The 22787-nt window shown below is 36.0% G+C and overlaps 1 protein-coding gene across 8 annotated transcripts in view; it reads right to left on the reverse strand.

Moving 5' to 3' along the window:
* Positions 1 to 958: 958 nt before the first annotated feature.
* Positions 959 to 22787, reverse strand: part of RELCH (RAB11 binding and LisH domain, coiled-coil and HEAT repeat containing) — a 120895-nt gene continuing 99066 nt past the window's right edge. For 7 of the 8 annotated variants that reach the window (XM_010336752.3, XM_074383294.1, XM_074383297.1 and 4 more), the window contains 4 exons: positions 17816 to 17932; positions 13662 to 13750; positions 6476 to 6546; positions 959 to 2656 (listed from right to left, as the gene is read on the reverse strand). In XM_010336752.3, the coding sequence (XP_010335054.1) occupies positions 2536 to 2656; positions 6476 to 6546; positions 13662 to 13750; positions 17816 to 17932 (398 nt within the window). In that variant the 3' untranslated portion in view covers positions 959 to 2535. The other variant, XM_074383295.1, reaches the window with a different exon arrangement.

Genomic DNA, 22787 nt, shown 5'->3' on the forward strand with positions numbered 1-22787 from the left:
TATTTTTGATTAGCAGTTTGTCTCTCTTTTTTTTTTTTTTTTTTTTTTGAGATGGAGCCTCGCTCTGTCACCTAGGCTGGAGTACAGTGGCATGATCTCGGCTCACTGCAACCTCCACTCTCTGGATTCAAGCAATTCTCCTGCCTCAGACTCCAAATTAGCTGGGATTACAGGTGTGCACCACCATACCTGGCTCATTTTGTATTTTCGGTAGAGACAGGGTTTTGCCGTGTTAACTAGGCTGGTCTTGAACTCAGCCTCAAGTGATCTGCCTGCCTCAGCCTCCCAAAGTGCTGAGATTACAGGCCTGAACCACAGTGCCTGGCCAGCCTCTATTTCTTTTTAATATACTGAAAAAAACAGTAACAAAACCAAGCACGCTGTAAAGTTACAGTAGAACTTTGAAATACATTTCTACTCATAGAAAAGGCTAAACTTATTTCACAGTTTGCTTATAAAAGAATTAGCATCCAACCTTGAAGTTTAAATTTTGTTACCTGGCTAATCCAGAGAATTTCATGAATTAGAATTGCTAATTACAAAGCTGTTTTCTTTTTTTTGAGACACAGACTCCATCTGTCAGCCAGGCTGGAGTGCAGTGGCACCATCTCGGCTTACTGCAATCTCTGCCTCCTGGGTTCAAGCAATTCTCCTGCCTCAGCCTCCAGAGTAGCTGAAACTACAGGCCTGTGCCACCAAGCCCAGCTAATTTTTTTTGTATTTTTCCGGTTTCACCATGTTGGCTAGGATGGTCTCGATCTCCTGACCTCATGATCCACCTGCCTCGGCCTCCCAAGGTTTTGGGATTACAGGCGTGAGCCACCGTGCCTGGCATAAATTATATTTCCAAAATATTAGTATATTTTCATGAATATAGGTTTTTCGCATTTCCTTTTGTGTAATAGAAAATACAGTATTTCAAAATGAAAGTAAAACACCTAGCCCAAACCAAAACAAAAACATATGCAAAAACATTTTATTTATAATAGATCAACATTTTTGACATGAAAGGTAGCCACTTTCAATTTCTCAGGAATGCCTAGAACCCAACAGTTTTCAGAAAGACTACTTAGTTCACAATTATTTCAATGTAGGTAAATGAAATAATTTCAGAATGAACGTTTTAAATGGCTTTGCTTATGGCAAATCGTTTTATAAACTTGAATGTGTGGTAAGCTAGCTCTCCAGGAAATGAATGTAATCCAACTACGTTCCAAATGTATTAAACCAGTTTATACAACAAATATGAGAATCACCTATGTGCATCGACTGCTCAAACAAGAATTCTCTTTATCAAAATATTCATTTTTCAAAAAGGCCTCACATTAACCCCTCAAACCAATCACCCCTTTCTATATCCAGCATTCTTTTCTACTTCAAGTTGCATGACTGTATAGACAACTGTCAAATTCCAGTGGAACTGTACACTGACTTAAGACTCTATGTAATATACATCAAACACAGGAAGTCACTGACTTTAAGGGACAAGGTGAAACTAACCAGTAATAATTTAGCCAATGTCTTTTAGTTTAGAGGGGAAAAAAAAGCAGCCCCCAAGTGTCCTTAACTTTTCGGTACTTCTCTGTAACACACAGAATGAAAAGATACTCTCTAAAATTAAAATCATTAGAAAATATCTTAAATAAAATATTTTACATAAATGTTAAATTTCAGATTCAAACTATATTTTCTTCTGTATCTCAATTTGGGAAACATCTCACAATTATAAGCTCTTCTCACTTACATTTATTTTTGAGCATTTAAATCTACTACACACCAGTTTGTAAAATTCACCTTGGTTACTTCTCCCCGTGCCGATGTGCTATCGTTCCTCAGGTAAGTCCATCGTATGCATCTAAGTGCTGGGGAGGTTTAAATAGCACTTAAAGAATATTCATGAGAATTCTGAAATGAAGGTTTCATCTTTAACTAATTACTGTAGGATTTGTAATTCAAATCATCACAGCATCCTAAAGAAACACTGTGTGAATGGAATGCACACAATTCCTACAGAACACACAAACTGAAGTCCAAAAGGCACAGAGTAATGCTGGTGGCTCTTTCTAGTCAGTTAAGAAACAATAAAAAGTCTGCATTATTCTTTCATAATTTAAATACTTAAGTAATCTCCACTTTATTATTTTATAACAATGACTTCAAATTTACATTATTTAAGTACCATTGTAATAGCTTAGTGTATAATACAGATATTTGCGAATATCCCATCCAAAAATTAAAAAAAAAAACTTCTTCACTATATATATATTTATATAAAAATTATTCTGAAAGACAAGAACATAGACAAGGGACTCGGTACAGACCATCAACTCAATTTTCTATCACCACAGTTGTAACTCCAAAATCAACAAATATACAGCAGTAATCAAAAGCAGTGCAAATATCTTTGGAGGTTAGGATAAAATTATAATGCAGGAACATAAAACTGAGGAAATAAAAAAGGCAAGTACTTCAAGTACAAGGAACCAGTCGGCTTGAGGTCCACCTTAGTGTTTACTGGGGGCTTCCTTCCTGCTTCTACTTCTTTCTCTGAAACACATTGGCCAACATGGCACCTGATGTTGTCAACTGGCCCATTTTGTTCAAAAACTTGGTCTTTGTATCTTCACTCACTAAGCTTGCAGCAATTGACATTGAGCTAGGAAAGAAAAATTTAAAATTCATGTAAAACAATTAAAAAACCAAAATAACATTTTTTTTTTCATTTCTTTAGTAGCATATCGTGAATGAATACACTCTGTATTGATATCATAAAAGGGAAACTAATATTTTGTAAGGTAGTTTGTCTAATCCGTACTGGGTTTGCAGTTTTCACGGTCATCAATATCTATAGTCAAGGAAGCATCTATGTGTGGTGGTTAGGAGGAAGTCTGAGGCTGCACTGAATCTTGGCTCTGTTTACGAGCTATGTGATCTCAGGTAAATTATTTAATCTTATCTGTAAACCAAGGAGGATTCTAGTGTCTGCCTCCTAGGATTATTAGAATTATATTAATACAACTGTAAAGTGCTTAGTAGTGCTAGGTACATAATAGCATGATATAATTGTTAATAGTTATTCTTTATCACTTCATTTAATTCTTACAGAAATCTTGGAAGATAAATATTATTAGTAGTTTCACAAATGAGAAAATTAAATCACAATGAGGTTTTTGTCCTGTGCTGATAATAATCCTATGGCATATTCCTTTTTTGGGGGGAACATTCCTTTTTTGCGCAATGTCTTGAATTGCCAGTTGCATTGATTTCAATCAGGTTCACATCCATTTCCTCTTTCTTTTTCACCAACCTGCTGTGTTAGGATAAATACAATCTAAATGTCCACTAAAGATTGCTAATTTATCATAGTACTGAACAGAAACAGAATACTGATGAAGCACAATTTCTCAATGACCTGACAACTGTCCTGTAATAGACTCAGGAGTCCAGTTTATTGCCTTGTGGCTTTGGCCAAGATGTTTTAGATCTCTCTGACAGTATCTGGTTCATAAGTGTTATTTACTGTTACCTTCCCATCCAAGCCCACACTTCCTCTCATCACATATTCCTGTTACTGCTTTCAAATCTGTTCTACCCACTTCCCTATTCACTAGAGTCTGGTTCCTGAAGAGGGATTCTCAAGGTGTGGTTCCTAAACCTGCAGCATTAGCACCACCTGGGAACTTGTTATCAATACAAATTCTCAGACTCCACTCACATCTTCTGAGCCAAAAACTCTGGGGATGGTACTCAGCTATTTCAGGTGATACTGATGGACACTAACGCTTGACAACCAAAAGTTCCTAAGTGTTGGCTACAGGTAGCAGGCCAAATCCAGCCTGCTGTTTTTGTAAATACAGTTTTACTGAAACACAGCCATGTGCATTCATTTACATATTGTCAAAGGCTGCTTTCCTGCCACAACAGCACAGTCCAGCTGAGTAGCTGTGACAGAGATTGTATGGTCACCCAAGTTTAAAATGGTATTTACCATCTCTACAAAAAGTTTGCCAACATCTGGCCTATAAGATAAAGTCCAAATCTCCCAGTGTGGCACACAGAATTCTTTATTGTTTGATGCCCGCCTACCTTTATACACTTATCTCTACCATTCTCCCACATGTACTCCATGCTGTAGCTTTACTTACAGTTCCCAAATACACTCATGGGTAACTTTTGTCCTGTTGCACAGTGCTGATTTTTCTGCATGTCATCCTCTTTCTCTCTTCCTTTTTCCTCCCTAGTCAGCCATTCATATCTGAAGACTCCTGTGTTTCTTTTTCCTTGGAACCATTGCAGGCATTGTTTTAGTGTTTATCTATATTTTTAGCTTCTTTTTCCTACTTTTAGTTGTGAATTCCCCAGGGGAAGGGATTACAATTTGCTCAAGCTCATCTTTGTGAACAGCCCATGGTAAGCACTCTGAATTTCACTTACCGCTGAATGAATGTAAGAAGGGTACCAAAATAGTTGTGCATACATTTTCTGCCTGCAGCTCACTGCTTTTAAAACTTTTCTGACACAGATCCATAGTCAGAGACACATTTTAAGTGATAGCACTTACACAGCTAACTGATGTTTCACAAGAAACATTCATCCTTACTACTTGGGATGTATTCTCAATTTGATTCTATTTCTTGGGACAAAATACTTATCATAACCAATTGAATTAATTAAACAACGTACTAACGTCATGATCTGCAGTTTGAAAAACACTGCTTTTAACCATAGGCTCTTTGAAGGTGAAACATTTGCATGTATCATCTTTGTATTTCCCACAGCAAAGGGGAGAGCTCTTCACAGACATAGATATCTTTATCTGCACCCACTATCGCTTTTCCTTCCATCTTAGAAGCAGTTCCTTTTACTGTTTAAGGTTTTCCTCTTGCACTTTTGATCTACGATAGACTTCTGAGGAAGGGTGGGGTCAAGGAAGGTTTCCCTGAAGAGGCAGCATCTAAGCTCTGTCCTCAAGGATGAATAGAAACTAGCTAGGCAGAGTAAGAATACTCCTGGCAGACAGAATCATATGTGTAAAAACCTGAGGAGAGCAGAAGCTTGCCCTGAATCTGATTAAGTCTCTAGATCTAGACCCAGCTACTAAATATACAAGAAATGTAGAAGAACATGTTAAAAGACAGAAGAGAAATGCAATCAGCAAAATTCAGATGGTGGGAAACTCTATAGGACTCAGTTTCTTCAGTAAGTAAATTGCACGGAGGAAAAAGCAAAATTCAGACTGTGGGAAACTTTCAATAAGTTGATCATATGGAGAAAAAAGGAACAGAAGGGTAACATTCTGTCTATGGGTTAACGGAGACCTAACATAGCCACCAACCGCAATGTATAGAACTCATTTGGATCCTGACTCAAAGAAACAAACTGTAAGGAAAGACAAACAATCAACCACTGACATTTGTGAAACAAGGAGAAATTTGAACGAAGGCCAGATAGTTGATGATATTAAGTTGTTATTATTATGTTGGTGTGTTAATGATATTGTGTTTACATTATTTTTAAAATAATACTTATCTATGAGAGAGGGAGAAGTAGGTGGGGTATGGATGAAATTGAAGCTGGGTTATGGTTACATGTTCATAAATTAATTATATTTTCTGTTTATTTTTGTTTGTTAGAAAATCTCTATAGAAAGCCACTAATAATATAGAAGATGTGAATGTGTCTATTGTTTGGACCCTCCATGCTAAAATGGTAGGTATGTATGAAGAAGACTGCTTCCATCCTAAGATGCTTTATAACGTAAGGGTTCTAACACATCAAAGACATATGTGTGTTCCACTTGGGGAATAGGGAGAAGCACGTGTGTGAGTGTGTGTGTGTGTGTGTGTTTCTAGACTGATAGGATGAAACACTTATTCCTGGTAGTCAGCCTTAAAGAAAATACTTTTGAGCTTTTTATATCTGAGTCCACTTAAGATGCTCAAGGTTTATACACAGTCCATCTGTAAATAACTCCCACTCCTGAGATCCCAACATTATACTATTTCATATCTATGCTTATGTTTTAATTTTACTGAATACTTGGATTCCAATTAGTTTGATTAGAAGCATGTGACTAGAACATTCCCAAGTTTATAATCCTTTATGCAGTACGTTGTTCATCTTACAACTGTGTCACAAGTTTCTTGACATTATTTTGAACAGTGAGTGAACAGTCCAGCTACATATCAGAATTTTGTTGGAAGCTTTTAAATGTACAGATCCCTAGGCTGACTGAGAATATTGAGAGGAAGAAGAAGGACATGGGGTAGAGACCTGAATTTTAAATTCCCCAGATAATTATGATGACATGGTTTATGGACCAGCATTTGAGAACCAATGACTTACATCATTTTCTTGTCTTCCAAACAAATGACTACAACATAACACAAAATGACACATTATACTCATTGATAGCAAATTTAGATAGAGAAATTAAGGTTAATATGTAACCTTAAAAAAAGAATTAATGTCTTACCCTTGAGGCTCTTGGACGGTCTTGTTTTCTACTTTTTGTTCACATTCTTTTATCATGGAACTTAAAATAACCTGATTAAAAAAATTTACTTTAGTGAAATACAGTTTACATAGTCAAATACTATGGTTTAATGTTTTAATTTAATTTTTAATATTCCCATAAGCTAATATGTTAATTAAAAATTTAGTTTTGGCAGTTACTTTGTTAAAGGAATTCATACTAGATTGCTAGATTAGGCACAGAAATAGCTTTAAAAAAATCTCAATCATATAACAATAATTTAGCTTGATTTCACTAGTCTTCTTTCTAAATGTTTTCTATTCTCCCTTAGCTTCCCCACTATCTAATGTTAAAAGTAAAATTTATATACATCTATACATTTAACATACACACATACTATGGTCACATACTTTTCCAGCAAAAGCTATCTGTTCTATGACCCTTTCCTTTCTCCAGGTTGCAAAAAGCAAGATCCCTTATTTTAATGTCTAGAGCTCAGACTAGGTACAGCTCCACGGCTACTGAAATATAAGGGATATGCTGGGTGGCTAAAAGTTAACACCATTCCTGCAGGGAGACTGAGTAAGTGATAGCAAGGGTAGAGAGATCTAAACTGCTGCTCTATTATATCTGGCAACCACAGCAGAAAATGCATGGCTCTTCTGAATATTCTTGGTCCATGTTTGGGCATGGAGGTCACCAAAAAAATATTCATTGTCTACTTACTACATGCTAGGCACCTTTTTAGACAGTGGGGATAGAGTAAATAAAACAGACAATATTACCTTCTTGTGGAGCTTATGTTCTAGTAAGAGAGATAGATATACAAAAAGCAGGTAAATTATGTAGTGTATTAGAAAGTGGTAGGGTTTTAGAAAAAGGATTGAGTAAGATAAGGGGTACTAGGAAGACCAAAGTGGAGAATGGTACAATTCACATGGAGGTGTTCAGAGTAGGATTCATGGAGATGGTAACGTTTAAGTAAAAACATGAAGGAGATAGAGGAGTAAGTGCTATAGACACTACGAAGAGACTGCTCAAAGGCTGTGGGGTGGGGGTAGACCTGCCATGTCCTAAGGAAAGAGGCCAAGGTGGGTGCAGGGTGAGCACGGGAGAGAAGGTAGAAGGTGAAGTCTTAGATGTACTAGAAGAGAGGGCCGGATGCTATAGTGCTTTGTAGATTACAGTAAGGACTCTAGGCATTATTCTGAGAGAATGAAACTTTTATCATGTGGGAAATTCTAGATTACCCTTTTTTGAATGTAATCTCTGCTTCCCCACTCTATTGTCTTACAGGTTATAGCATTTGTCTGTTTGGCTAGTTATTTGCTTTTTGCTTTTTAAGGGGATTTTTTTTGTATTTTTCTTTCTCCTCCTTGCATTGTCCCGGTTTCCTCTAGTATCCTCCTTCTTTCTTCTATATTTTCATCTATCTTTGGTATTCTAGATTTTTCTCAAATGACTGGTAATCTTGGGATATCTACTAATGACTGGGGCACCAAAATGTGGATTAGAATCTCTTTATGCATGGGTAGACTTCACTTCAAGTTGAATCTGGCACAAACCTAACGTTCTGTTGATCTTTTTTCCCCATGGGTATAATAATCCTGACTGCCAGCATTAGAAGGGTATTGAGGTGTCCCATCATTAACTAGCTATCACTTATTTTCCCTTTTTTCAGCATGGTTTGATCTATGAGTATGTACCTCACTACTGCTATCGGCTATGCCTGATATCTCAAGTCCACAGAGTAAAGCTCCAGTCTCCCTTCAAGGTTGGAGAGGGAATCTGGGAATCTATCTGCTCCTTTTAAAGTCTTTAAATTAATCCTCTTACTCAGTCCAACCATACCCTAATGGAGGTAGGGTGATCTGTGGTGAAACAGTCTTGCTTCTTATTTGCTCTGTCCTACAGACTTAGATTTAGCATTTAGCCAGGATCCTCAACAAAACATTAGCAAACTTAATCCAGCTACATATAAAAGGAATTCTACAATATAACCAAGTGGGGTTTATCCCAGGAATGCAAGGTTGGTTTAATACTCCAAGATAAATTAATGTACTACACTGTATCAATAGAAGAATAAACAACCTCATGATCATCTCAACTGATGCAGAAAAAAAATCTGACAATATCTAACATCCCTTCATAATAAAAACATTCAAAAACTAGGAATAGATGGAAACTTCCTCAAGCTGATAAAGGGCATCTAATTAACATACAAAGCAAAACTGAAAAGAACTAAAAGGGGAAGTAGATAACCCTCAGTCGTAACTTTTAACAAGTCTTTCAATAGCTGACAAACCCAGCAGGTCACAAAAAAATTGATACAAAGATAGAATTGAACCATAAAATTAACTAACTTTATTTTATTGAAATATATAAAACAGTATACCTAATAATGACAGAAGGTATATTATTTTCAAATGCCACATTGATTATATTCTGGGCCATTAGGACAATTTTAACAAATTTCAAAGGACTGAAATCAGATTATGTTCCCTATATGTAGTTAAGTTAGAAATCAGTAACAAAAATATCACTAGATAATTCCCACTGTCCCTCAATTAAACAAACCCCATGGGTCAGTAATGAAATACTGGAAATAAACATCTAATTGGAACTAAATGATAATAAAGATAAAATATAGCAAATGCATGGGATACAGCTAAAACAAATACTTAAAACCTTAAATTCATAGCCAAGCATGGTGGCTCAAACCTGCAATCTCAGCATGGTGGGAGGCCAAGGTGGGTATATCACTTGAACTCAGGAGTTCGAGATCAGCCTGGGCAACATGGCAAAACCCTATCTCTACTAAAAATATAAAAATTTAGCTGGGCATGGTGATGCACACCTGTAGTCCCAGCTACTCAGGAGGCTGAGGTGGGGCGATCAGTGGGAGGTGGAGGTTGCAGTGAGCCAAGAAGTTGCCACTGGACTCCAGCATGGGCAATGGGGAGACCCTGTCTCAAAAAACAAACAGAAAACCAAAACCCTTAAATTCATATATTAGAAAAGTTTAAAAATGATCTAAGCTTCCTCCTCAATAAGTTAGAAAAATAGAATAAAAACAAACCTAAACAAAATAAAAGGAAATAAACATGAAAATGGATATAAATGAAATAGAAAAAAAGCAGTAGGGAAAAATCAGCATAGCTAAAAGTTCAATATTTGAGAAGATTAGTTCAAAACTAACTTTAAAAGAAGGAAAAATAAAACAGGCTGGGCATGGTGGCTTATGCCTGTAGTCCTAGCACTTTGAAAGGAGAGCTAAATAAATATAAGATCTAGCATGTTCTATACAAGAAGACTCAAAATCATACAGAAGACTCCCCAAATTAATTTACAGAATCAATTCAATTTCAATCAGAATCTAAATAAGATCCTTCTTGGAACCTGTCAATTTAATACTAAACTTTACATGAGGAAGCTAAGGGTCATGAACAGTCAAAACATTTCTAAAAAGGACAGGACACTGGACTTGTCCTACTGGGTTTCTGGACTTTTAAACAAGATAACTGTAATAAAGACAGCATATCATTTTTATAATAATTGACAAAGAAATCAGTGAGAAAGAGTGCTGCCCAATAACAGACATGTACATACATTGGAACTTCATATAAGACAGAGGCAGCATTACCAATCAGTGCAAAAAGGATGAACTGTCCAATAAACAATACTGAATACTGAAATAACAGGCTGTCCATATAGAAAAAATATATATAACCGGAGTGCTAGCTCATATCATACATAAAAACCAATTCTAGTAAAATTAAGAATTTTATTGTATAAAGTCAATTTAAAAAATTTCAGAAGTATAGGAAATAATGTCTTTTAGAAATGATCAACCTGACTATTAACAAATTAAGAGTCAGTGTTCAAAGATGCCAAAAATATGAAAACACGTATCATAAATTGGAAAAAGATATTCATAAAACATAAAACTGACAAAGTATTGGTATATTCCAGATATATAACAAACTTCTAAAAACTAACAGTTAAAAAGACAGCCTAAATGAAAAATAGGCAAAAAACCTGAATAGACTTTAATAGAAGAACACAACTCGTCAAGCATACCAAAAGATGCTCAAATTTGACAGCAGAGAAATGCAAATCAAAACCACAATGGTGATTTTATACCCGCCAAATTACAAAGTCTATCAATACCAAGTGTTGGTAAACATAAGAACTAAAAGAGTACTCCCATACATTGCCTAGAGGTATAAATTGTTAGCATTTTGGAAAACAATTTAGCATTAGCAGGCAAAACTGAAAATGTGTACACTGCAATTTGTTGATTCTCTCCTATGTATATCTCACAAACTTGCACATGTGCATAATAAGATGCTTGTAATTCTGTTTGTAATAACAGAATACTGGAAACAACATCGATTTTCCCAGAAAGAATGAATAAACTATGGCATAGTCATGCAAAGGAATACTATTCAGTAAAGACAATAAAAGAACTACTTTTGCAAATATCAATAAGAATGAAACTTATCAGCCGGGCGCAGTGGCTCAAGCCTGTAATCCCAGCACTTTGGGAGGCAGAGGCGGGTGGATCATGAGGTCGAGAGATCGAGACCATCCTGGTCAACATGGTGAAACCCCGTCTCTACTAAAAGTGCAAAAAATTAGCTGGGCATGGTGGCACGTGCCTGTAATCCCAGCTACTCAGGAGGCTGAGGCAGGAGAATTGCCTGACCCCAGGAGGCGGAGGTTGCGGTGAGCCGAGATCGCGCCATTGCACTCCAGCCTGGGTAACAAGGGCGAAACTCCGACTCAAAAAAAAAAAGAATGAAACTTATCAACAAAATGAGTGAAAAAAGCAAATCATATAAGAATACATACAGGAGATTCCATATACACAGGATAGGAGAAATATGCAAAATTAAACAATATGTTGTTTAGGGATAAATAAATATGTGGTAAAATAATAAAAACAAAATATGATAAAACAAAATTCTGGGCAAGTGTTAAACTTGCAGGATCATAAGAGAGGCGCATAATTACGGAGGGGCATATATGGAACTTTTAAGATATTGGTAATTTTCTATTTCTTAAGCTAGGTAGTAATTATGTGGGTGTTAGTTTAATTATTATTATTTAAATTTTTTTACTTCTTTTTTCCCTCATCATCTTTGTGACAGTATAATTACTGTTTTTTAAATCATACTGATGGTTAGTCATAGTCTTCTGTGTCAATTTGGCTAGGATATAGTACCCAGTTATTTAATCAAACAGTGACACAGGCTGTGAAGGTATTTTGTAGATGTGATTAACAGCCACAATAAATTAACTTTAAGTAAAGGAGATTATTGCCCTCAAAAATATGGGTAGGCCTCATCCAAGCAGTTGAAGGCTTTTTGAGCAAAAGTGAGGTTTCCTGAAGAAGGAATCTACCTCAAATACTGCTTGAGTTTTCAGCCATATTTTGGACTGAAGCCTGCAACATCAATTCCTGCCTGAGTGTTCTGTCTTATGGTCTCTCCTGCATAGTTTGGACTTGCCAGCTCCCTCAATTGGATAAGCCAATACCTTAAAATAAATCTCTTAATATATCATATTGGTTTTGCTTCTCCGGAGAACTCTGACTAATATAAACACATATGTAATATAGCCTTTCAATGTATATCCTACACTTTACATTATAAAATGGTATTCTTTTGACAGAGGGAAGAGAATAGGAAAAGGCATGGAAGCAGAAGACGATGTTATGTGGCGGGAGATGAATTAGTTTGGCATGGCTGGGGCAGAGTGTGTAATGGAGGAGGAAGGGAGAGGAATGAAACTATCAGGATGAACAGATGTCAGATGATAAAAGGCCTTGTATATAAGAAACTTGTAAAGGGTTTTTAACAGAAGAATAACATGAAGAGATTTATACTTAGAAAAAGGGCTTTGGATATAGTGCGAAACAATAGTAGAAAGCTTAGATTGGAGAAAAATTAGGATATTCTATAATGGTTTCAATGAAATAACAATCAAGGATTCAACTAACAGGGTGGCACAGGTATAAAGAAATGGAAAAGATCAGAAAAGCATTATGAAACTAAAGAACTAATTGGACATATTCTAGGTTAACTATTGGGTATACACTTGGGGAAAAAGCAGTATTGCATTAGCCAAAGTGGGAGACAGAGAGTAATTCTGGTTGCGGGGATTGGCCATGCTGAATTTTACATGATGCCTGTGGGACATGCAGATGGAATCAACAGGTGGCAGTGAGACATGAGGTTCTATGGCTCCAGCATGGGGTTAGAGCAGAAGATGAAAATTTGTGTGATATAAACATACAGTAAAAGCAAGTTAGCTGATGAGTATGGATGAACTTGTTCATGGAGAATAATTCTAATGAATGAAAAAGGAAACGTTTAAAGGTGAGGTAAGAAAAGAAGAAGATTGGGAAGAACTGACTAGAGAAGTAAGAAAAAAACAGGAATACAAGTGGAGTCCCAGGAGTCACAGGAGTTTTGAAACAGAAGATGCTGCAGAGAGACCTGAAGCTATAAGAACTGAAAAAAGTCCTGTCAGGGTGGCAGCTCGGTCATGAGTGATCTTAAAGATGCCAGTTTCAACGGATTAGTGTGATGCAAGGAATCTGTACCAATAGACACTGTAAAAGTTGAGAAAGTAAATGTGGATGATCAGGAAGACTAAGAGACTTGGAGAGGGATGAAAGGAAGTTTTTGCTATTTAGGAGTGGAGAGTCAAACATCGTAAAAGGAAAAGCTGATAGAAAAATACGTTGAAGATACAGAATAGGAAATAAATGATACACAGGGTTTTGGAGGAAACAGGAGGGGAAGCAGGAGACAAATAGCATGAAATAAAATAGTTATGAGGAAATGAAGACAGAAAACAGAAACTCTACATCTACAAAAGTTATTGGTCGGAGATAACTAACATTTTATGGTTAAAAAATTTACACATACATTCTTATTAATGTCTCATTATATTAAATGAAGGAGAGTGTATTATCCCTAATTTAGACAAAGAGAGGCTCAAAGATGTTAAAGAGCTGCTGAAGGTATCGCATGTTGTAAATAAATTGATAAAATGACATTGAGCTAGATTTAAAACAATTATGATAGCATATCATAAGCCTCACACAGAGAAGAATGCAAGTGTGTATATGAGGTATTAAAACGTGAACATGGCAGTGCTAATCACAGTGGCTCACCTCATGCTCTGGAGAGAGATGTTCCATGTCAGTCCGTAAACATCTGAGACCAGGTAAAAAGTGATTAACCATTAAATCCTCTGAAATGACTTGGGACAAGGTAGTTAAGGGAATTAAACGAAACCAAACTGGTATGTCCAACAGAACAACCGAGTTACTACCATATAAAAGAGACGCCTTCTTAGATGAGGCTTATGGCATGCTGATCAGTCAGCGTAACGAGGCTCCCCTCAAGTATGAATCCTCAGTTGCAGAAAGTAAGTTATTTATCAGGAGTCAATTGTGTTTAGTCACACAAATCTATTGATGTCAGTGGTATTCAGCATTTAAATTACAGAATATCATGGAAACGTATAAAATGAGCATAACAATTAAACATGTAACCTAATCAGATGTTTCAGTGACTATGAAGGAAGTATCAAAAGTAAGAAAATGAATGTTTCCATGACAACTAAGTTGAAAGTTTTGGGAAAAATTGATAAATGCAAATTGCTTAAAACATTGCTGTTGAATTATTATGTATAAGACAGTTGTAAAAGATTGAGAGAAATATAAAAATCTAGAAAAACTCTATACTGCTTATCAGAAATATTTCTGAATCCTCTTTAAAGAACTTTAACCTGAAAATTATGGACAATTGCATTACAGATGTGATTTACCTGAGAAAGAAGATGTTTAACTATAATCAACAGATTCATACAAAAGAAATGCCTATATCAAAAGACTGGTAAAAGAAAATACATATATACATTTTAAGTTAAAATAAGTTATCTAAGGTAGATACCCTTTTCCTGATTTCTTGCCTTAACCATTCTGTTAAACTGACCTACTGTGGGTGTTGACTGAGTTGGATAACAGAGCTTTTGCTGTAATAAGAACATTTGCTAAGTTTAGGATTCCTTTTAGTTTTTAGTCATCTTTGAGTTTTAGTTGGTATCTTGACCTTAAAAGGTATCAGGAAAGCAGATGCATTTCTCCAGAAAACAATTCATCTTGTTCATTCACATCAATTCTTATACATTCTCCATTTATTCTAGTTGTTAGCCATGTAAAACTAGCTCCTATTTAATATCACACCACAAAAATGCCAGTAAAGGAGTTTCCTTATAAAAATGACTTAGTCGAAAAAATGAATTTCATTAAGAAAAAAATCAGTGTAACTATTGCTTTGAAAATACAGTTATAAATAAAAATTGTTCACAAAGCTCCTATAATGAGTGATTTATAAATTTAATAGGTATTAAAAATATAAACATCATTTGGTCAAACCAAAGCCCTATGGACATATAGATGGCTGCAACCTAATGATTACATAGTCTTGCTTTCTAGATATGGGGAAAGTGGCACCAAAATATAACTGTGAATGACCTTTGAATTAGTAGTTAGAGTCTGATCTAGAAAAATATGGGCATGGACTGAGAATCTGAAGACCGCCCTACTTAGAGAGAAGAGGGAAATCACTTTCCTTTTCCTCTCTTTCTACTCACTGTTGGGGCCTACCTTTTCCCTATGGATCAATCTTTCTCAAGGATTGGAAACTCAGAGGTAATTACTTCCATCAGATACTAGGAGTCACCTTTACTTCACTGGTGAATGACGGTTAGCCTCTGACTGCTAACAATGAAAGGAGATTCATAGTTTATTAAGGGAGATCACTGCATTTTAGATAGCTCAATTACGAAGTTTTTTAACAAATTAAATCAGCCTCTGTTACCTCTGCCTGTTAGTGTTAGCTCTGTACCTTAGCTGCACAGTGTGCCTAATCATCCTTTTACCTAAACCACCCCCCACCCTTTTTTTTTTTTTTTGATTGAGACAGAGTCTCCCTCTGTCACCAGGCTGGAGTACAGTGGTGCAATCTTGGCTCACCAGTCTTGGCAGTGGTGCAAACTTGGCTGAGTGCCTCAGCTTCAGTCTCTCATGCAGCTGAGACTACAGGCGGGCGCCACCATACCCAGCTAATTTTTTGTATTTTTAGTAGAGGCGGGGTTTCACCGTGTTGGCCAGGATGGTCTTGATCTCCTGACCGCACGATCTGCCTGCCTCGGCCTCCCAAAGTGCTGGGAACAGGCATGAGCCACCATGCCTGGCAAAACCTTTAAAATACCTTTTCATCTACAAGCCATCTCTTCTCCAGGTTAAATATTCCTAAATTCCTTCAAACTTTCCTTAAACATGACTTCTTGACTTATTATTATGCCAAAATGTTACACACTACAGTTTTTATATGTCTGCATTAAAACACAATATAGTGCTAAGAGGAACACTCTTCTGATTAGCTTAGCATATAATGGAGTGGAACAGATTAGAACAATGTGATTTTATTAGGGGCCACAACACTGTTGACTCAAGCACAAGTTCTGACTCATGTAGAACTAACACTTTTAGTTTTTGAACAGGGACTATTGTTAAGATGGTTCTTTCCATTACCGTATTGGTATGAAGACTTTTTACTGTATTTACTCTAGTGATATTCCATGCGCATCTAAACACACAATAATATTCCTTCTATATAGATTTCTATGATCTTTGGAAACCACTGCCTTTCCTACTTGGAAAATTTGGTTTTACAGAGATAAACATTTGGATCTTTTGACTTTCCCATTTTCCTTGAGGCATATTACTTTAGAAACTCCGCTATATAAGATTCTACATAACATTTTGCATAAGTTTTAAACATTACTTTCACAAAGTCCAATTAAACATACCAATCTTTTATTTCTTTGAGATACAAACTCTGCCATGCGCCACTGTTGCTTTCTTGCAAGGGTCCTATCACTTCTCCAATACTAAAGAATTCTGACTTGCTAATTCAGAATATCAGTTCCTCTTTTTGCTTCCTCTATCTTTCCTAAGTTGAAAATGCCAACAAGAAATCAAGAATAATAAGTTCTGCTTTTAGCGGAACTAAACTTATAGAAGATGTGAATAGTTGAGGTTACAAAATTATTAAATTATTAAAATATGGTGTCATCTATATTATAAAAAACATGGCTCATATCTTCCGCATGATTAGGCCATTTGTAATAAATTTCCAACATAAACTTCTCTCAACCAGGTATCCAGCTTTCCGTTTTTGTATTTCCAAAGACATATGGCTACTTAACAGATAGCTTTACTTTTCTACTTTTTCTGTTTGATTTATTCTAAACAAAAATAACCTCCTGTTGGTACACTCCAGTCAAGAGTCCAGTGTCAATGAATGTTAGTAATATTTCAGGGCTTATTTATCTCATTTCAAATTACCTGTTCATGCTGCTTATTACTTCAATCTGGTATATAACAATGTAAACCATATATAATAATCCTGAAACTCTTCCTTTGCTCTGTTTTTTGTTCAGCATGTACTTTAGTATTAGCCTTTCACTCTTTTTTCAATCTCTCATTTCCCCTTTCTTCAACTCTTCTGGATTTTAAATAAAAGAGCCTAAAAGTTGGGAGTTCACTTTGCCCATCGTTATCTTTACTTCCTTCTTAGTTTTATTTTATAGGCATAGGATAGTAAAGAGAACATTTAACAGAAAGGCTAAAGTTCTTTGTTCCAGTCATACTTTTGCTTTTAACTATAAAAAATAGAAGCCAGTCATATCTTTAAACCTTAGTTTAATCATTTACAGTCATTGACATGGGATTATATGATCTCTAAGTTTTCTTCCAGTTCTACAATCCCTGGAGATGATTAGCCTTGTTGGCTCTGTACTTTTCCAATGTGTGATATCTCTCTAAGAGACAGTCATAATATTCCACTGGGTACTGAGAGTTAAACATTCACTGAAAAACCTAAATGCCAAGTCATATATATGAGGCTTCCTTTTGATTAACAGAAGTCACAGCTGTAATTCTTTCTGCCCTTTATTACTTGCTCAGTTATGTAGCTAACTAATAAAAAAAAAAAAAAAAAAACACCTCAGGTTAAGAACCTTATCAAAATTCTCAAAACTGTAGAATATAAAAGCACAGACGACTTAAAATTATCTTTTAAAATTACAAAATGGCTAAAAGAAGGAGTGGAGTGAGACAAATCAAATCTTCAATTTTCTACAATTCTTATGTAAGTTGAAGCAAAAAAGTTCTCCTTTTCAATGTTTAGCAACCGAGGTCCCCTGTAAGATTGGTTATATAAATGTACATAAACCTTAATAAAGCAAGGATACAACAGCAGGAAAGTGCACTGTAAGCTTCAAAAAGATGCGTAGCAATGTCCAGTCTTTTAGAATCTACAATCTGTAAGTTGTTCACCAAGGCTAACTTATGTAAATGTGGTATAACAACTGAAAACAGAAAAAAGAAACAGTTAAACTTTTATCCAAAACATGCATACAAAACCCTGATACACTTTAAAAATAATTTATCACTTTGTTAAATTTCATTTTAATTCTGAATGACTTCAAAAGATTACTCACATCTTATACTTGCTTTTTCTTCACGAGGAAAGAAAGCAGTTTTCAAAATAAAAAGTGATCTAGCATTTGGGAGAAACAAATTGTAGCACTGTCACTATTCCCTAATTATGAGGATGTATATAAATTATTTGGCCTCACTGTAATTCAGTTTCCCAATTTGAAAAAATGAAGCCCAAATAATTATAAACAACTTACCTCGTATATTATTTATACTTTCAAATAAGTTTCTTTATTAAAATAATCACCATTGCTATTAAATAAATACAGAGTATATTCTTTTTCAATAACCTATTGTTTCACTCCTTCAGAATACTATTATTAGCTTTAGTTTCTCAAATTCTTAGCAAAGACCAATATGAAATAGCACTGGTGGCTGAGTTTTCAAGTTACTCAATGAGTTTAATACCCTCTCTAAGAGTAACATAAAATTTCAACCTACTGCTAAATAAAAGCAACGGTCCAAGAAACAAAAACCAATTCAGTAGCAATGAGCACCTCTAGAGCCTAAGATTGTGTTTTCTGGATACTACTTTCGACTAAAACCAGGGTTCTTTGAAGAAATGGCTTCAGGGTCAGTGACTGTTAAATTGTTCATCACAAGACCTATCACACAACCCCTTTCCAGTCTCTGCTAGGTTGAGGATCACAAAACTCCACTCTTAAGAATCAACTGAGGACCAACTGTAGTAACCCCTTTCTTGTTTGCACTGAGTTTGTGTATATAAAAGTCATAATATTTTCCTGGAAAAACTCCTGCTTCCTAAATAAACTGAGGCAATAATCGCAACTTTCAAGCTTAGTTTAGTAAAACCCCACAAAAACTTAGAATAACAATGATCATTTTTAGAGGATCTTTTAACTTGTCAAAATTAATAATGGTATGTTGTTTATGAGAGGCTCTAGAACAAATTAGGAGACAAAAACTCCAAACATTCAGTTGAAAGCTTCATGAACTGGCATGCTGAGGCTTCAAAAAAATAGGGACTCCAACTCTCTCTCAAAGACGCGCTAGTTCATTTCTACCCAAACCTTCAGAAACTTATCATTCTTGAACGTTATCTATTCATATATGGTTCCTTTTTTCCATATTCTCCTGAGCGTCTAACCTTTTCAGTGCTTTTCTTTAGAAATGCAACAATCACACTGCACAATATCCCCTTAAAATTGCTTGGCTAGAAGACAAATCTACTGAAGTTCATTTAAACTCTGGTCTCAAGGATCTTACAATTAAGGATCTTCCTAATTCTCAGAAAGACAGAACTTTACTATAGAATTCAGATTTCACTACACACATATTGTCCTGGGTTACCATATCTGTATTATTCACTTAATTGTTAACCATTCAGATATAGACAGATGGTTAAAAGCAGTAGGAAATGAAGGGCCAGGAGGTGATTTAATAATAATCCAGATGGATGTAATTCTTCCTTTTTAATTAAAAGATGGGGTCTTGCTTTGTTGCCTAGGCTGGAGTGCAATGACTATTCACAGGTGCAATCATAGTACACCACAGACTCGAACACTTGGACTCAAGTGATCCTCCTGCTTTGACCTCCCAAGTAGATGGACTACAGGTATGTGCCACCATGCCTAGGTAATTAAAAAAAATCTTTTGTATGGACTTGGTCTTGCTGTGTTGCTCAGGCTGGTGTTGAACTCCTGGCCTCAAGTGATCCTCCCACTCAGCTTCCTGAGTAGCTGGGACTGTGGACACGTGGCACCATGACTGATTCAGATGGGCATAATTCTAAAACTGACCTTCAGTGGGAAAGAAAAAGAGGAAATACACAACATAAGGTCACTGCAGAAGCCTTTTTCTTTAGGCAGATTGAACAAAGATTTAAAGTTGCAAAGGGAAAAAGGATAATAGGAGATTTTATAAAACTGTATTTTACAAAAAATTAGCTGGATGTGGTGGTGCGCACCTGTAATCCCAGCTGCTCCAGAGACTGAGGCAGGAGAATCACTTGAACCAGAGAGGTGGAGGTTGCAGCAAGCCGAGATGGTGCCACTGCACTCCCGCCTGGGTGACAGAGCAAGACTCCGCTACAAAAACTGTATTTCCGAAAACATTCAAAAAATATTCTGGGGTAGATCCAATGGTCATAAAGGGAATCTTGTCCTGTTTTTTTTTTTTTTTTCTTTCTCTTTTTTTTGTTGCTGTTGTTGTTGTTTGTTTGAATAAATGGGCTCAGATCTGAAACAAGAAACTTAGGGGGAAAAAAATCAGAAATGAAAAATTGCCACTTTAGAAAATCTCCAATGTATGACTGAACATTTTCAGAGAGCCTTACTAAGTAAAACAGCTGGAAACAAAAAGCAACTCTGTGGTGTTCCAGATAAAACAACTGGCTCCTAAAAATAAAAACAAGGCCAAAGGCCCCGTGATAACTAATAATTGGGAAAGAACAAGGGCCACTGAAAGAACTAATGTCCTCTAATAGCCAGGAAACAGAGGGGCAAACACCTAAATACCAAAAATGCCACTCCAAGGGAGATATTACCACCCAGAAATTCTCTGTTCATCCTCCAGACTCCCAAAGCCAACCGAATTCTTCGTACAGGTTCTACTTAAATTTTCATCTTCTTAATATAGAACACTAAATTCCTTAAAGTTCTAAAGTAAAAGAGAAGCCACTTGAGTGAAAGTAAGTACAAAGTGGGGAAAAAATGGCTAATTTTTATCTTAAAAAAAATCTGGTTTTACCAAAATGTGAAAGAAGATTGTGTAAGACATACCTGTGGGTACACAGTAAGTTGCAGGAGGCTTCAAGGATAATGGTTTACTAGAACTATTCAAGCAGTGGGAATTTCTAACCTCAATCTGTTCCCAAACCAACTTTTAATTGTTATTTTGGGGCCGCTAAGAGAAGAAAATTCCTTTTTCCCTCTTGTACAACTCCTATGGAATTTGATAGGTGGGTATCTACTCTACAATTAAAACTGTCAAATAAAATGGAAGGGTTATTTTAAGATGTTCTTGAAAATTCTAGAGACATTAAGATATTGATACTACACTTAATTTAAAGAAATAACTATAGTCCCAGAATTACTGAGAACAAAAGATTCCAAAAAGAATCAACAAAATAATTGGAGCAGATCCTATAAGAATCCAGATGAATTCTTACCAGATTATCACGAGTCTTTCTTTTGAATGTACATTAAAAGGTCAGATCGTGCTCTAGAAAAGTTTTAACTATACAACACAGCACATAGCAAGGACCCATTTAATGCAACGACATTGCACACACCAAAAACCCGTTTAACTTGAGAACATACCAAATACCATTTAACTCAACAACATGGCATACACCAAAGAGACTCAACAACATGGCACACACTAAAGACCCATTGCCTGTTGAGCCTATCCCTTAATCCAGGAGCCAAGAATTATTCTCCTCACTTCAGAGCAACTACAGCCTCAAAAAGTCAAAGCACTTTCAGAGCTCCCACCTAGAATCACCTGTAAATTTGATCCTGCAACATGTGAAACTATCCCTAGTTCTAACTAAAATATCAACTTTCTTCCGTTAGTTGGCTAATTAAGAAGACACCCAGTGAAAAAAAATGTCATGACTGTGTTTCTGTAGCTTGGTCAGTGTCCATGCTCTCAACCGATATTTTGGACACTGCAGTTCAATCCTGACTTAGTGTTTTTTGTTGATGACTCTTATCTTAAAGAGTCATCTGCCAGCCTGGATATGTAACAGTCTGCTGGAGAATAAAAGAATGTAGTAGAAACTAAACTGATTTAAGTGGCCCAACTTGTGGTCCTCTCTAGAGCATGTCAAATTGCTAAAAATAAAAGAGCTAAAATATAACAGTGATAACTGATATGCTTTTGCAGTCGTAACTTCTTGGTGCTTTGATGCTATCCAAAGAAATTGTGGGCATAAATATTGAGACCCACAGTAAAAGAGACTGTAAAAACCAGAGAAAAAAGGGCAGATAATCGTGGAAGAACATGTAGCAGATCCATAAGCGATGAATTAAAACAAAGTTATGTATCATGCTGAATGGCATGCTTAGTGGGAGACACGTATATTTTTCATAAAAACATGTCTAGAAACACAAACATTTCCTTAAAAATAAAAAATAAACTTAAATATAAGGCAGCATGATATTTAGCAATTGGCAGTTATTAAGAAATATTTCTAAAATAACTTGAAATTAAATTTGAGTTACTCTTCATATGTCTTACAGAAATCAGTATATGGTATAAGACCATCCACTAGGATGGGTATGGTGGCTCATGCCTGTAATCCTAGCACTTTGGAGGCAGAGGCAGTCAGATCATCTGAGGTCAGATGTTGGAGACCAGCCTGAACAACACGGCAAAACCCCATCTCTACTAAAAATACAAAAATCAGCCAGGCGTGGTGGCTGGTGCCTGTAATCCCAACTACTCTGGAGGCTGAGGCAGAAGAATCACTTGTACCTGGGAGGTGGAGGTTGCAGCGAGCCCAGACAGCACCATTGCACTCCAGCCTGGGTAACAGAGCAAGATTCCGTCTCAAAACATAAAAATAAAAAATAAAATAAAAAAAAAAGACCATCCACTAATAACAATACTTACTAATTCACAATTATTAACTTGTTTCACATTCAGCTTTCAGTACACAAAAGGTACACAAGGCTTTCAGTATACAAGGCTTTAACACATGTACTTTTAATACATGACAAGTCCTCAGAGGAATGTCTAGCGTTGATCTTACATTGCAAT

This window comes from Saimiri boliviensis, chromosome 13 (assembly GCF_048565385.1).
Source record: "Saimiri boliviensis isolate mSaiBol1 chromosome 13, mSaiBol1.pri, whole genome shotgun sequence".
NCBI classification, from domain to species: domain Eukaryota; kingdom Metazoa; phylum Chordata; class Mammalia; order Primates; family Cebidae; genus Saimiri; species Saimiri boliviensis.